This window comes from Hibiscus syriacus, unplaced genomic scaffold, assembly GCF_006381635.1.
Source record: "Hibiscus syriacus cultivar Baekdansim isolate YM2019G1 unplaced genomic scaffold, ASM638163v2 tig00110865_pilon, whole genome shotgun sequence".
Taxonomy (NCBI): Eukaryota; Viridiplantae; Streptophyta; class Magnoliopsida; order Malvales; family Malvaceae; genus Hibiscus; species Hibiscus syriacus.
The window spans coordinates 2,974,227-2,991,427 of NW_024062894.1; the positions used below are offsets into that span (position 1 = coordinate 2,974,227).

General features: G+C 34.3%; 1 protein-coding gene across 1 annotated transcript; it reads right to left on the reverse strand.

Moving 5' to 3' along the window:
• Positions 1 to 920: 920 nt before the first annotated feature.
• On the reverse strand, positions 921 to 4,252 carry LOC120143961 (universal stress protein PHOS32-like). The gene is made up of 2 exons (XM_039158145.1): positions 3,518 to 4,252; positions 921 to 1,134 (listed from the first exon to the last, which is right to left on the reverse strand). The coding sequence occupies exons 1-2, from the start codon at positions 4,179 to 4,181 to the stop codon at positions 1,091 to 1,093; spliced, it is 708 nt and encodes a 235-aa protein (XP_039014076.1). The 5' UTR covers positions 4,182 to 4,252; the 3' UTR covers positions 921 to 1,090.
• Positions 4,253 to 17,201: the final 12,949 nt, after the last annotated feature.

Genomic DNA, 17,201 nt, shown 5'->3' on the forward strand with positions numbered 1-17,201 from the left:
TAAACAGGGATTACAAGGTTATTAATTTTTTAAAATAGTTTTCATCTTTTATATAAAATATTTATAACCTACATTGTGAGCATAACAACAGAAACAACAATATTTTTTTAACTTGCAAGTATTAACTAAGGAGTGGCAATGAAAAATGTATACACTTAAAGTTAGTATACATACATAGTTTATGTAATGTTTGTGGATAAAAATCATTAACAAAACTAAAATGAAAACTCTACATCTTACTACTTAATTAAATAAAACTATATTTTTATATGATCGTATTCTTTTATATAACCATCAATATCTAATTTATTGCTTGATTAATATGAATCAAATACTATAAAGATTAAGATGACCCTCTCAACTTAATTCATTCCATTTACAAACGTTATAATTCAAACTATTGATCTTACTTAAGAGATTTGATGAGACCCTACTAGACCAACTGACTTTATTCCATTCACAAGCGTTAAGATTTAAACTACTGACCTTACTTAAGAAATCTGATGAGACCCCACTAGACCAACCGATTGTTTATTTTTAATCCAATTAATACCTTTATTATAAGGTTCTAAAGGTTATAAGTTGAAAAAAGTCTTTGAGGTTTATACCTAATTCAGATATTATATTAAAAATATCATATTTTTTTATTTTCCCTAAAAAAGCCCTAATCTTCAATTTAAGCAATTATAAACTCAACATAAATTGATACTACTTGTGTAGGTTGAAACTAAAAAAAGATTAAATTGATGCAATAGAAGTATTAGTTTAGATATGTAATCACCCTAGATTAATAATAATAAAAAGTTTAGATATGTAAATAAGCCTAAACTTCACCCCAAAAATGACATTTGGAAAGTACTCTCCATGCAGTGCAAAATTGAACTACGGCTTCAAAGCAAATAGAACGGCTCATTTGATACTAAAAGCAAACTTTGACACTGGGTTTATATTGTAATTATAACATTATACAACAATATCTCCTCATAGTGCAATAAAAATGAAATCAAGAACCCCATCAACCATACATCAACATCGTCGATAGAATTACACAACGAGATGAAAGTATAAAGAGAAGAACCCTAGGTCCACTTTACTGGACAATCCCTGGCGATTGCGAGCCTTCAACTATGCTATCTACAAAACAAGAAAGAAAAATCGAATTGTAGACAGGGTTACACAAAAAGAAAGGCACATGACAAAAAAAAAATTTCTGACACCAAAGATGTGGACTCGCTACAGATGTGATAAAGCTGCAATTACAAGGGACTTGCTAAGCATCCACTATGAGAGAAGCATCAAGCAGTAATGTCAATTTACAAGAGATATACACATTCCTTACTATACCAAGTTAGCAGTGACATGTATTATCAAATCATCACTAAGAACATCGCAATTCCAAACACCACCATTATATATCATCACAACAAAATTGAAAGGGAACGAAAACAAGCCTATCCACTCGACAACCATGCCATCACTGAAAATGGAAGGCACACACTAAGCTAAGTAACATACAAGCTACAAGGACAAGAAACCGAACATTTTCCCACACCTTGGATGAGTTATATAGATCATATTCCTCTACCATGCCCTATTTATCATCTAACGTAACAAAGGCTTCTAAAACCATCCAAATTAGACTCTGTGTTTTAAAAGGCGTGAGGCGCTCCAAGGCGATTAGCTACCCGAGAGCCTCAATTTTTTGAGGCGCTTTGAGGCGAGAGATTCACGTACGCGAGGCGCTTAATTTTACAAAACATTTGTAAATATTTTATAACCATACCTCAAACACAAAACAACTTAATAAGCAAAAATACCAAGTAGCATAGGTCATATTGTATCTCAAAAAGACAAATAAAAACATCATCAATAATCAAAATGCCTAAAACTCGTCTTCATCATCATCATCATCAACATCAATGAAGCGGATTATATATCTAAATTCTAAACAGATTACCTAACAATTAAACATATTATAGATAAACAATTAAACAGATTACCTTAACAAAATAACAAGTAAGCAGATCACCTTAACAATGAAGCGGATTATATATCTACAGCTATGATAACCGATAAAGAAAGCTTGTGTCTTCCAATATATAAACAATTAAACAAATTACATTGAAGATGAAGCAATTAAACAAATTACAGTGAAGTAAATTAACCATGTAGGAGTGGAGGGGAAAAGAAAAGCAGATTGTACATACACTACAGTGATACAAATTTTAAAATTAAGACTTACCTTAATGGAGAAAATCGAGAAAGGAGATAGGAGAAACTGAGAAAGGAGTCTGCTTTCAACTTCAACGTAGAACAATCGCTGAATTAAGCATGAATGGAGGAGGGAGAGAAAATTTTAGGAGGGAAAAGAAGCTCCAGGGTATGCATCGGAGAAACTAGAGAGCTTGGATCATGATTTATAGACATACAGTAATTAAAAAATTAGACGTTAGAAGGTCAAGAGACAGTTCAAAGTTCCAGGAAAACATTAATGTAAGTAATTGGAATTTAAAAGGTCTGACTGTTGGAAGAAAATCGAGCCCAGACTCAAAATTTAAAAATGGGTCATTGTACGTGAATCGCTAAAAGCATCGCCTCGTCGCCTCGTCGCCTCTCGCCGCCTCCGACGACTAAATTGCCGCCTCATGTACTCGCCGCCGCCTTGGTGGTCGGAGGCTTTTTTCTAAACGCCTCGCCTCGCCTAGCGCCTCAAAGCGCCTCAGGCGCGCTTTTTAAAACGCAGATTAGACTATTAAAAGAAAATGAAAAGAAACCATAGCTTGAATCACTAATAACAAAACAAACTAAACATTTTCCCAATATGTAATCATCTACAAATTATGCCAGGAAAGGACCAACCTTTACCAACTTAAATATCATATCAGCCATATAGATAATGTTAAGCTGTTAAGCCTTATCAGTGCCGAAAACAAAAAACATATTAACCAATAAACAATACTAAATCATCCGAATAAACATCAAGACTGCCAATAAACTAAATTTCAGTCATTCAGAACCAAAACAAACTTAAGAACATAACAATTAGTGTGTAAGATTGTTTGTATGAAATCTATGGATCATGTGATGAGCCTTTATTAGTTGTTACTACATCTAGGGATTTCAATAGCGGTCCGCTATAGGAATAACAGCAGTTATATAGCGGTAGAGGTGCCATCCAGAGATTCAAATAACGGTCGCGGTCGAAATTTTCGGTCATTTCATGTTTACCGCGATTGCGGCCGTAGCGGGTGCTATTGCGCGTGTTGAGGGTATATCGGAATGCAGTGCTACCGCTATTTCATGGGCACTATTGACCGTTATTTGAAACCCTGGTGCCATCCAAAACCGTTATGCAATAGCAGCTCTTATTCCCGCAATTACGATAAAACACTTCAATTTAAATCCCTGACTATATCCAATATATCAGTTCATAACTAAAAAACACTGCAAACCATCAGAGCTAAGCATTGATACAAATATTTGTAACCAAACCGATAAAAAGAAGTAAAGCCCTAACCTCTGCCACCTTCCTCCTCCACCTCAGCCTCCTTAATGGTGACCACAGGCTCAGCATTCGCTCCATCTTTATCATCAGGGTACCTAATAACAACAACAGGGCAAATACAGTGATGCACACAGTAATCACTGACACTTCCCAGCCTCCCATCACTCCCTCTTTTCTCAGCCCCAAACCCTCGACTCCCCATTATAACAGCGCTCAACCCCAACCTCTCAACTTCGAGACACAACCTTTCCCTCATATCATGATCTTTCACTATATGAACCTTGAAGGGAACCCCGGATTCCTTCAAGGGTTTGGCCAAATCCGCCACCTTTGAGGCCGTGAAGGCATCGAAATCGTCTTCCAGTTGCTTCTGGGACTGTGGGGTCTCTGCGCTCTGAGGGATGTGGGGGAGTGGGCCCCAGTCTGCTCCAAAGAGTACGGAGGTGGGTGAGACGTGAAGGAGGATGACGGCGTCGCCGGGTCGGAGGTAGTTTTGGACGGCCCAGCGGACGGCGAAGGCAGACTCGTCGGAGAGGTCAACGGCTACACCGATCTTACGGCGGGCGCCTGCGGTGGGTGTGGGTGTGGCGGCGGAGGTAGGGTGGTGAGGGGATAATGGGTGGCGGATCTTGATGGTTGGAAGCTTAGGGTGATCATTATTATCTGAATTATCCATTTTCTTCTTGAATTTAGCTTTGCTTTCCTTTTTCGGTGGGGTTGTATTTAAAAGGAAAACGATTGAGCTTTCAGAGGGAGAGGGTTCTACAGGCCGTTTTTTAAATCTGATTCCAAGGGGAAAAAGACTTGGCAACACCAATGGGTACACTAAACAAAGGTCCGCATCTCATTTGATTATTAAAAATTATAAAATATTTTGTATGATGTGTTATTTTATTTGGTCATTTAATTATTAAAAGTGATAAAATAATTATTCAATTATTTATATGTTATAAACTCATTAGTTTTTTTTAAAAAATATAACTCAAATGATTCTGGATAAGATTTTGTCTATTGGAACTGTAGCTGCTTTCAAGTATTACTCGAAAACATAATGCTTCAAGCACTAGCTCGAAGACATAATATAAACGGAGATTCGATCTATAAAATATAGCTCAAACGGTTCTGAGATAAGATTTTGTCTTATCTCAATCAACACATTAACGTCTAGCTTCGTAGATCTTCAATTTTCAACAAAAACACAATGAATTTAGAACATATGAATAATCGAATGATGTAAGCTAATTGAATTGATGCCATGTAAGAAGAGTATAAGTATATATAAGATAATAAAATTTGAGAGTTTGTCTCCTTACATGAATGTAAAAGTTAAATAGTAGTAAATGAATATTTAAAACTAAGAACGATGCAAACGGTGATATTGAAAGTTATAAATCATATATTGTATCTAAAATATATACTAAAAAAAGACATTAATTTTATAGAGATTTTCTCTCTCGTTTTATTTGAAACTTTTTTAAGATAAACATGATATTTGTTGTTCATATTTGATCTTGAATTACATAAGATAGATTTCAAGATTGTATTTATTAATAGTAAGATTAATGAGATAATTTATATGTTACAAATAGAAAATTATATTTAGTGATATACAAATTAAGAAAAATTCATCTATGAGCTTAAGTATAACTCTCGTGAATGATATAACAAATTTCACCAAGTGATTATCTTGTTTGGTTTTGAGATGAATTTAGTTGACGACTGGAAGTTCAGTGGGAAACCAATGATACCCTTATTTATAAAGGAAATGTAACACCCTCTTTCCATATCCATCACCAAACACGAGTTATAGATGTCACATGGAACTTATAGAACTTTCTTTATTGAAAATCAGTAAAATTTATTTCTTTAAAACTATTATTGCTGAACACTAAACCATAATTCATTTAATCGTATAAAATATATTTAATAATTATTTGACATTCAAACTAAGTCCATTTTCAGGCAGCAACCTGGTAGTTCATAACTACAAAGTATAATCGTTATAACTGCCTAGAAAACTACTAATAACTTATTCCAAACTATGTTTTAACAAAGCTTATATCAATGCTTATAACATATACATGCCAACTAGAAAAATCAAATAAATGAAATGGATATCATTACTAATATTGTATACTTGCTTCTCGATAGATAAGATGTCAAACACTTCTTACTTTGATCTTTGTTCTTTACCTACGTGTGAAAATCATCACATGCTAAGTATAGACTTAGTGAGACATAATCAAATAATATAAAGTAAAACATATCGATGATATAAAATAAATCATATAATGGAAATAAAAAATATATCATATTATATAAGCATATAAAATGAACTTATACCAAAGTCATTTCCAATTCAAAGATACCTAAAATTATCAAGTCAAATATAAAACATTTTATGCTAAATCACTTATAATAAATGGAAAGTTTAACTTTCTCACTTATATGCCATAATCTACACTTTTTTAAAATTTCTTTATTTCATAAGCAAAGGTATATTAATGAGAATGCAATGTATGTGAGTCAATAAGTATAAATATGCACTTTTAGTGTCAATCAGATATACATATACCATAATCATGTACCAATGTATCAATAATCAGGAATATCATAGTACCAATATCACTTTACTATGAATTTCCAAAGATCACAATAGAACTAAAATCACATTTATTATGTACTCGATGCAGCTACGTAAAATAATATAAAAAACACATGTACTATGTGCTCAATGCAGCTGCTAATACTCAACCTTTATGACATGACAACTATACCAATGACTCTCAATGTTCCTAGAATGAACATTTTCATTAATTATCATTTATTCTTCGATTATCAAAGATAACAATATATAGAACATTTCATATAATAGCACAATGGACAATTTATACCCTAAATATTTTATTTTTCACATAACATGAATATATCATGAAAATATCATTGATCACCTACCTTTTTGACATGTAAATAATATGTCTATCATATGATACATATCATAATTATCATGCAAATATAGAGTTGGCTCATCTCAAGCCTTTAAAATAACATATAACATAAAGGTAACATAAAATACATGATTTACCACTCATTTTCCTATTTGGACACTTGCACTATCCTTAAAGAATTATTATTCAGTATTAATATACACACTGTAATTCAACTATGTTTGTTCTATTAGAAACTAGATTCGAATATGAATCTAACCATATGAAACACTCTTTCTAGTTTGACTTGAACAATTTATGGTGAATTTTATAATCCAACTTACATAATTTGTTCTTAGCAGAATCTGCTACCTTATTTTTTAACCTATCATAAATAAAAAATTCATATCTTCTAGTTTATAATTTGATATCAATCGCTTTTTATTTTATGTGAAACTAGATCGACATACGAATACAATGGTATAAAAATCACAGTCTAATCATTTTTATAGGATTTACGGTGATTTTCCAAATCTACTATTAAGATTATAAAATCTAGAGAAATTTTATTATTTTGTATCTTTAGCATATTTGCTAATTCTTCTAAATACAAATTTAACCTAAATTCTTGAATCCAAAAGTTACATAATACTCAATAGACACTTATTACCATATTAACTCATTCTTTGGCTCATCGAAAGTCAATGTTTACATTTAATATAATTACAACATAAACGTGCACTCATCTTGACACTTTAAACATAAACCAAATGTAGTCTTCCCGAAAGCTTTATAAGTGTTAGAACTTTTTTTTCCTTTGTTATTCACTTCACCTCAATTGAACTTGGATGGTTCACACACATTAATTACAAAACAACTAAAATCAAAGACATATGTTAGAATCTATTCTAACCATGTGTACAAATATAAACAATTCTCTAAAAATTCTTTCGATGCTCAATCAAAACTAATTACCCTTCATACACTTAAAATTAACCTTGAATATTAAAATTTTACTAAAACTTTATTTTCTTTCTCTTAGGGTTTCAAGAACCAAATTAGGGGTTTTCACATTTTAATTTCAAATTCAATAATTTTACTATCAAAATGAAACATAGAGATTTCAAACAACATGGACACTTCAATTTCATCAAAACCCTAAAGCCCTAATTGAAAACCGCAATAACACTCCAAATTTTGGGCCAGTAGTTTCAAGTTTACCCGAGAGTCATGAGGGCCTTGTGGATTTCATAATTTAAATCGTTGGGCTTATTTGGGTTGAACTTGGGTACAATTAGCCATAAAAAGGAGATTTTTGAATCATAGAAATTATGGAATGACCAAGAGTATAATTTCACTTTTTTTTATTAAAGATGAGAGCTTTTATAACTCTGTCTTTATCTTCTTCCCCTCATTTCTCTTCATTCTCTTTTCTTCTCTTTCCTCTCAAGTTCAATAGCTCAGAGGTGAGTTCTTAAACCTTTTTAATGCTTCAAATTTGTTCATAATTCCTTCAACAACATCTTTTAAATGAATCAAGTCTTGGTTTAATTCTTAGTCAGAGAAACGTGGTGGTTTTCATCCAAATAACCAAGAAAAGGAGTATGCTTAAGCAAGGAGCTTTATTTCGAGATCCTAGGATCAAGGCAATGTATTTCTAATCCTTTGTGGTGTTAAGGCTTTCTTAAACATGAAGATTTACTAGGATTTTAGTATTTAAGCATTTTAGGGTTTATAATTGAATTCATAGTTAGATTATTAATTTGACATAAAGAAGACATTTTTATGTGACTTTATGACCCTAAGTAACTCCATAAAGCTTCAAAACATTTTTTAGAAACAAAACTGTAGACACTTATTTCCGTCCGGGGTCTTTATTATATTGTATAACATAGTATACATAATAATTTCAATTATAGTTTTTGAAAATATATAATATATAGTTTTTGAAAACTTATTTTTAAAAACGTATAATATATAGTTTTTTAAAATAGTTTTGAAAACATATAATATATAGTTTTTAAAATGGCTTTGAAAACATATAGTATATAGTTTTTTTAAAATAGTTTTGAAAACGTATAACATATAGTTTTTAAAATAGTTTTGAAAACGTATAATATACAGTTTAAAAAAAACAGTTTTGAAAACATATATAATATAGTTTTTGAAATGATTTTGAAAACATATAGTATATAGATTTTTAAAATAATTTTAAAAACGTATAATATATATAGTTTTTAAAAACAATTTTTAAAAAAATGTAATATAATATTATATAGTTATTATTATTATTATTAATTTTATTTTATTTATTTATTTCATTTATTTATTTTTTTCATTTCAGGTTCAAGTCCAAGGTCAGATTTGGCTAAGTCCAAGTCCAAGGGTCCGAAACAAGCCCAACCGAAGCAAGCCTGACCTAGCAAGCCCGGTAAGGCCCAAACCCCTCTGCCTGACCCAGTAGAGGGCTAGGGTTATGTGTTTAACCAGTGAAGCCGCACGAGAGAAAGCAAACAACACACGTGGAGGCTACGCGCCAGTAACCAGTGAGATTTCTGGCCGAACAACCCAGGACTGCCTCATCCTGAGATTTCTGGCCACACCAACAAGCAACGACGTCGAAAGGGACTGAACCATCTTGGAAAAATCGGTAACACCCCAATATCCCGAGATATTCAGGACCACAACGGTCTATTACGAGGCTATAAAAGCCTCCAGCCATACAGTGAGAGGGGGACGAAAAAAACATCGAGCATCAAATAAAGCAAAGTATACAACATAACAACAAAACCTAACCAAGCAACCCATTCAAATATCACCAAAAGCAGAAAAAGCCAAAGCCTTTTCCCATCGAAGGGAACAAAGATTGTCAAGGAGCAGCATCAGAAGGAAAACACCAGAAAACGAAAGGTTTTCCCCTAAAAAAGGTAAGAAAAATCGAGGCTTGTTTTATAGATCTACGTCGATTAAGGCTTATTTTGGAGATTTGAGGCTTAGATTTCTCTCTATGGGGTCAAGAAGAAGCTTGTGGGTAAGTTTGGGTTTTTCGAACACCGGTGGTGGTGGTCGGAGCGGCGTTCGGTGCGGTGGGACTTTGCCGGAGTGGTGGCCGGGTATCGGGACCGGTCAAGGAGAGGGGAGAGTGTTTGAGAATGTTTGAAAGTTTTTTTTGAGAATGGGGTTTAAAATGATTTTTTTTTATTTTAGGGGTATTTATATCCGGGGGACCTTGATGTAATTAGAAAATATTTAAAATATTTTCGTAGTCCCCGCAGTTTTGATGCGTAATTCGTTTAGGTCACCTGTTGTAAATTTTCTCGTGAATTTCAAATTTATTCAATTTAGTCCATATTTATATTTTCTATATTTATGCAATTTGGCCCCATAACCTTTTGTTTTCTCTTGCAGTTCATTTCTAGAATTAATTCAATCCATAAATTTTAATTCGTTTTAATTTGATCCTTTAAATTTTCTATTTATTATTTTTTAATTTTTTTTCATTTCTTTTAAAATTTAATACTTTTTCATTTTTTTTAATTATTTTCTCTTTTAACATTTTGACTTTATTATTCTTTTTTGTTTTGATTTTTTGATTTTCTTAATTTAACCTTTTTTTTATTCTCTTTGTTTTACTTACTATTTATTTATTTATTTATTTTATTTTACAATCTAACATTTTTTTAACTTTTTAAGGGGCAATTTTAATCAATCAAAGGTAAGTAATTCGAATTGAATTTTAAATTTTAATTTAACTTTTAATTTTTGCAATTAAGACAACCAAGAAATCAAATTGGTACCGAAAGAGCAGTACAGGGGTGCTAATCCTTCCCTGCCTGTAAGCGACTCCCGAATCTGACAATTTTATGGTAAAACGTAGATTAGGTAAATGGTCAATTAAGGTATCTGATCAACCTAATTTTAAATGACTGGTGGCGCCTATAACACATTTATTTAAGTCGAAGCCCGATTCCGGGCCTACCCGAAGGGCGATTACGACAGCTTGCCGACTCTGTTGGGGATAGGTAAGTGAGTCAGGCCAAAATTAATTTCTGATTGTCTTCTTAAGCAAGAATTGTACATTTAAATTTTAATTTATCTATTTGATCCTTATTATTTTTCTTTGATTATTTTTTTCAAATAAATAGTTATACTGATTTTTTTTAATGATTTCAACTTTTCAAAATTTTATCTCATGCTCTATACCTGAGCTTCAAACCCTTTCGTAAGTGGGGGTGAAAACGACGCCTTTGTGAGAATTTATTCTCCGTACATGCCTAGCAAGTAACCTTCAGGATTTATATACATTTTGTCTTCGTGTGAATTTATTCTCTGTACAAACATAAGGGAATGAGTTATCTCGAGTTTAACTTTGTCCACATAAGCTTGTAATGGGCTTAGGATTGAGGGTCTGACAAGCCCATGGGGGACCATCAAGGAGAATTCGGGTACCTTTTCAAAACCAAAACAGGGACGTTGCAAGGAATTATAGCCCACCCTAAAACTTCATTTCAAAACCTAGGATGCTTGAGTTATTTTCTACTTTAGTTTCTGTTCAAATTATGCGAACTAGAAATATATGCAGTTAGGACTTCTCCAAAAATTAACATGCGGGATAGAGATCATGTCCGAGTAGGAATAGTAAGCACGTGGGGTAGATATCATGTGGGGTAGGAATTTCTATTTTCGTTAGTATTTTGATTATTATTTTTATCTTACTAACTTGTTCCTCTTTCATTTTTTTGTTTTCTTTTATTTTTATCATTCACATCATTTAAAAGAGGTGTTGATCTACAAAAAGTGTTCATTAAACACAAATAATTTGCATTAATGGACAAAGATATTGTAATGTAACAGGTGAAAAATGTAGAGGTCTAGCTATGGTCAGAGATAACTCAGAATGAAAAGGGAGACAGTCTGCAAAGTAGCTATGTGTCAGATTTGGATGGTTATGCTTCCGTCAGCCTTAAACAGAACGATGTTCAAGAGTGTCGGAGTATTTGGGACAGTTGGAAAAATGACAAGAAACATAGATTCTACCAGCGGTATGGTGATATCGCGCTTCTTCTCTATGTCAAGATAGACGAGCACCTAATTCGAGCCTTAGTGCAATTTTGGAATCCGGGGTACAACTGTTTTACATTCAACCAAGAAGACATGGTGCCTACAATTGAAGAGTATACTACTTTACTATATTGTGAAGGAATTAGAATGGACCGGGTCTATACCAAGTATATCAAAAGTCAAACTTTCAAGAATGGGTTGGCAAAGGTTGTAGGGGTAGATGAAAAGTCGGTAACTGACCGAATTCATCATAAAGGTAAAGGAGAAGGAGTTGCTTAGACCTATATCAAGCAATTAATAAAGAATCATCGAGAGGATTGGAAGGTGATTGACCTTTTCGCAATAGGTATCTACAGCTTGGTTGTTTTCCCAAAAACTTTGGGATACATTGAGGCAGTTGTGGTGGAACTGTTCGAACAACTGCCAAAATGAGTGAACCCTGCGCCAGTAATCTTAGCTGAAACTTTTCATTCACTAAACCATTGCAGAAAGACTGGGGGAGGAATATTTATAGGGTGCACACAACTTACTCTTTTTTGGAGAAACTTCTTACACAAAAGTGGTAAGAAGGCATTCCGAAGGAAAAATTGGTAAAAGTATTCATGCACCTTCAAGATAAGGACATTGTCTGGAGGGCCCCTTGGTTAACCCATAATGACATCCTTTATCAATGTGGAGACTCAGGAATTATAATGTTAATTGGATTATAGGGAGGAGTCAGCTATTCTCCGCTTTTGACACTTCGGCAGTACGGGGCACGTCAGTTTGTCCCGACTACACATGGAATATTTGGATAAGAATTAACATACCATGATGACAACTAAAAGAAGAAGGTCAAAGATGTAGCTAAGTCATGGAATAAGATATTTCGTACGGATGTTGTGGCTGCTAAAGACATTCTTACTCAAGATTATTTAGAATGGTGGAAGCTAAGGAAGAATGACACCGTTCTCATACCAGATCATAAATATACTCAGACCATGGAATATTATCTTAAACTTGTTCCCTATGAATTGGAGATAACAAAGAAAGAATTCGAAGCTAAAAAAGAGGAGCTAAAACAAAGACTCAGGGAACTTGAAGCCGAAAGATTCTAATAGAAGTTGGATGTCGATACTCAAAAGGATCGAGCAGACAAGCTAGAAAAGGAACAGAAGAAAGTATGTTTTGAGTTGGAAGATTTAAGAAAAGGGTATTAGAAGCAAGTTCAGAATAATTCTAGTCTGGAAAGATCTTCCGAATACTGGAAAGGTGAAGCCAGCAGCTTGAAAAGGAAGTTCGAGGGACAAGATAAAAGGGAGAAACTGAAACAATAATTAAAGACTTCCCAAAGACATTTGTTAGAAAGCCAACAAACGGTTGAAGACCAAGGTTATTGATCTGGAAAGGTCCCTTCAAAGACAACAAGAACATGATGGCAAAACGATTGCTGAATTGGAGGCCATTATTGATAAGTTTAAGAAGCAGGCAATTGAGCTTCAGATAGTTCCTTTTGATGGAGGACTTCAATGGAATTTTCGTTGGGAGCAAGCTCAACAAAGAGTGAAAGCTAGAGATATGGTTATTCAAGACTTCTTAGAGAAAGTACAGAAAGTGGAACATCATTTGAACGGTTTAGTGAGAGAAGCCGAAGTGGTTCGATAAGGTATTTAGCCGGTGACATATGAAGGAATAAGACTTGTCAACCTATTAGAATCCGTCCAGGATCTAGAAGATTTAGTCAGGATGTACCTTTGAGTTGTTTTTATCTCTTAGAAATAACACTTTTGTCCCACTAAAGATTATTTATAATAACAGACACGTTTTTGGATCAGTGCCTCGAAACTTCATGCATCATGCATTATTTTTATTTTTTTCGTTTCTTTACATTCACATTAACTAATATAAAATATCTCATAAAAAAGGAACAAACACTGGACAGACCACCCTAAGCATTGGACACACCTCATCCTCATAATACCCATTCAAAAAAGAGGAAAATAGAAGCTAAGATTGCTCAACTTGAAGAGAACATGCTGAGGTTACAAAGGGAGCTTTCAATCACTAAAAGCCAATAGTCTTTTGTAGATCAAATTGTCTTAAAGTTATATGGCTTAAATCAAGCAAGTACTCCTGGGGTAGGGACATCTGAAGGAGTAACTGTGCCACCTATCCCGCAGGTGGTTATCTCACCTGGAATCTTACCAGGACTTTAAGGGGACTCATCCGCTGTAAAAACACAAGTCTCGTATGCTGTAAAAATACATGCTTCTATAGAAAATCCTTAGAATAATCCGGATGACTACCATATATCAGATTTTGATGAAGAAGACAATGAAAAGAAAATAGAGGAAAAGATCAAGCAGTTGGAAGACCAGATGAAGACAGTTAAAGGGGACAATAACTATTATGGAGTTAATGCTTTGGAATTAAGCCTAGTCCCAGATTTGATTCTTCATCCAAAATTTAAAATCCCAGACTTCGAAAAGTTTGATGGGAATAGTTACCCTTCAGCTTACATTACCATGTTCTGTTGAAAGATGACAAGATACATAGGGAATGACCAACTCCTGATTCACTGCTTCCAAGAGAGTTTATCAGGTTCAACTATCAGGTGATATAATCAGCTGAACCGCTCGCATATTTGGACATGGAAAGATCTTGCCAAGTTATTCTTGGAACAGTACAAGCATGTAAACGATATGAGGCCGGATCGTGCTACAAGGCATGGAAAAGAAACATAACAAAAGTTTCCAACATTATGCACATTGATAGAGGGATTTAGCTGTGCAGGTTCATCCGCCCTTGGATGAAAAGAGACAAGGAAACTCTTCGTACATACCTCAAAGGCTCCTTACTTCGGGCATTTGGCTGCAATTATGTCTGGAAACTTCTTCGATTTGGTTATGGTCGGAGAGATGGTGAAAAAGATCATTAAGAAAGGAAGGATTTAAGGAGATGAGTGTAGCAGAAGACCTCCTATAAAGAAAAAAGAAAGAGAGATCAACAACATCAATGCTTTTAACACTAGCAAAGGTATTACGGTCTCCAACTCACAAACCAACCGTAGCTGTACCGTCTGGTACTTCTAAACAAGACTCAAGGGAACCAAGGAAAGAAAGAGAGAGGGAACATTTTGATTCTATTCCCATGACTTATAAGGAACTCTATTAATAGCTATTTAACACGCATGTGGTGTCACCTTATTCAGTGGAACCTTTAAAGCCTCCATACCCCAAGTGGTATGATGGAAATGCATATTGTGAATATCATGGTTGAGTTTTGCGGTACGCCATCGAGAACTCCCTCGCCTTTAAAAGAATCATACAACGGATACGTAACCGGAACTAAATTGATTTCAATAATTCAGACTCACCAAATGTTGCATAGAATCCTCTGCTTAACCACCAAGAAAGTGGAGTTAATGCAATCGTTGAGGAGAGGAGTAAGAGGGTCAAAACAAGTGTTTCTGAAATAAAATCTCCTTTAGCTTGGGTATAGAGGGAGATGGTAAAAGTAGGATTTCTTGCACTATATTCTGAAACACCAGAATGTAAAGATGGAAACCATTTCTGTTATCACAATTAAGAAGGACATAATGTGAAAGAATGTTCAGAATTTAAAGCTTTGATCCAACTCATAATGGATAGGAAGGAGATGGAATTTTACGAAGAAGTCAAAGATACTCTAGAAGCTGATGTTTGTGTGACTGGAGATTCATCTGAAAGAGGGTATAACGTGGAGTGTCCTTTGATAATCACCCTAAAGCAAAAGCAATAGATAAAGCACCAAACAAATGTGATGATAGTGGCACCAAAACCTTTTCCTTACAAGGACAACAAACAAGTACCTTGGAGGTATGAATGTCAAGTAAGCAAGTTGAAGGAAGATGTCAATGAAGTGGGCCATACTGTTGGGAAGTACTACTCCCAAAAGTCTAACTTACCCCAAAAGATATACCAGTCAACAATACGTATTAACTGATTAACAACATCCAAGCTAATAATCTTATCTCATTTTCTGATGATGAGATTTCGTCTGGAGGAAGGGGCGAGCTAAAGCATTACACATCACAACTCATTGCAAGAGACATGCCTTGCCAAGTGTGTTTATTAAAAATGGTTATACCCTTAATGTGATGCCTTTGGTTACTCTGAAAAGGCTACCAATGGATACTTTCCACATAAGAACATGCTAGAGTGTGGTTCGAGCATTCAATGGGACAAAGAGAGAAGTGCTCGGTAAAATTGAGATACCATTAACCATTGGACCTGCCACTTATAACATAGAGTTCCTGATGATAGACATTATGCCTTCTTACAACTACCTTCTAGGAAGGCCATGGATCCATCAAGCTGGGGTAGTACCATCAACACTGCACCAGAAAGTCAAGTTTGTTATCGATAGAACTTTGATAATCATTAATGCCGAAGAGGATATAGTGGCAAGTGTGACCACTTACGCCCTTTACATAGATATACATGAGGAAGAATTAGAGTGTCCGTTCTGCTCTTTGGAATTTTTTAATACAACATTTATGGCTGAAGGGGGAAAGATTTCCAAACCCAGAATGCACCAAGATGGAAATCAAGCAAACTCTGGAAGATGTACGAAGATAGGAAGAGGTTTTAGGAGTTCTTTACAAGGAAGAGTCAGACCCATCTTTCCTATTGTCAAGCTAGATTAGTTCAGGCTCGGATTTTAGCCCAGTCATTAATAGAGAGAAAAGGAGATTAAAAATGTCAAGAAAGAAGAAATGTCATATTGACCGGGGAAGACATTCAAGGGGAGCCTATGTAATTTCCTCCCCTTCACAGCACATTCAGTTTCGGTGGTTATGCTTTCGAGGAAGAATCAATGATGGCCTTACCTCATATAGAAGAAGCTCTGAATGACTTGAGCATCAATGCTATAACAACATATGATATTGAAGATAATGATAGGACTAAAATCCGTCTACTACCGTAGGGGTTTGTGCTTAACAACTGGACTACTGAATAAGTACCTATGGTTTTCAAATATCTTTTAGAGTAATACTCAGACTTTCTCTATTTTCCTATACCTGGGGCAATAGGTGATCTTTTGTAAGGGTTAATAAATTGTTTTTATTCATATTTCAATAAAAGATGTAGTTTCTTTTCCGGTAAACATTTTTTTCTTTCTTCATTTCATTTCTTTCGTATTTAATTTTATTTCTTCATTTCATGTAGGATACTTTTCTCTCGTATATACACTTTTCTCTTCTCATTTCCCTTTCAGGTCCTCAAATATTAATGATGTTGACAATGATGATTCTGACCTGGAGGTGGATTTTGAGCAGCTTAGTTATCTTGGGGAAATTGATGAATGTGACAATGAATAAAAGTGCAAATTACCTTATGAATTATTAAGAATGGTGGAGATAGAAGACAAACAAATATTGTCACATGAAGAGAAAATTAAAATTTTGAATTTGGGCACAAAAGAGGAAAAAAGGAAGTTAAAATTGGCACGACACTTTCATCGAAATTAAGGCAAAGCTTGCTAGACTTACTTCAGGAGTATAAAGACGTGTTTACATGGTCGTATCAAGACATTCCTTGGCTAGACAGGGATATGGTAGTCCATAAACTTCCCATCAAACCAGAATGCATGCTCGTACAAAAAAAAACTAAGGAAGATGAGACCTGAAATGCTCCTTAAAATAAAAGAAGAAGTCAAGAAGCAGTTTGATGCTGGCTTTCTTCAAG

Coding starts and splice junctions, on each gene's coding strand:
- LOC120143961 (XM_039158145.1), bottom strand. CDS start 4,181: ATGGATAATTCAGATAATAATGATCACCCTAAGCTTCCAACCATCAAG. Junction 1,135..3,517: donor GGAGGAGGAAGGTGGCAGAG/GTTAGGGCTTTA, acceptor CTTGTTTTGTAG/ATAGCATAGTTGAAGGCTCG.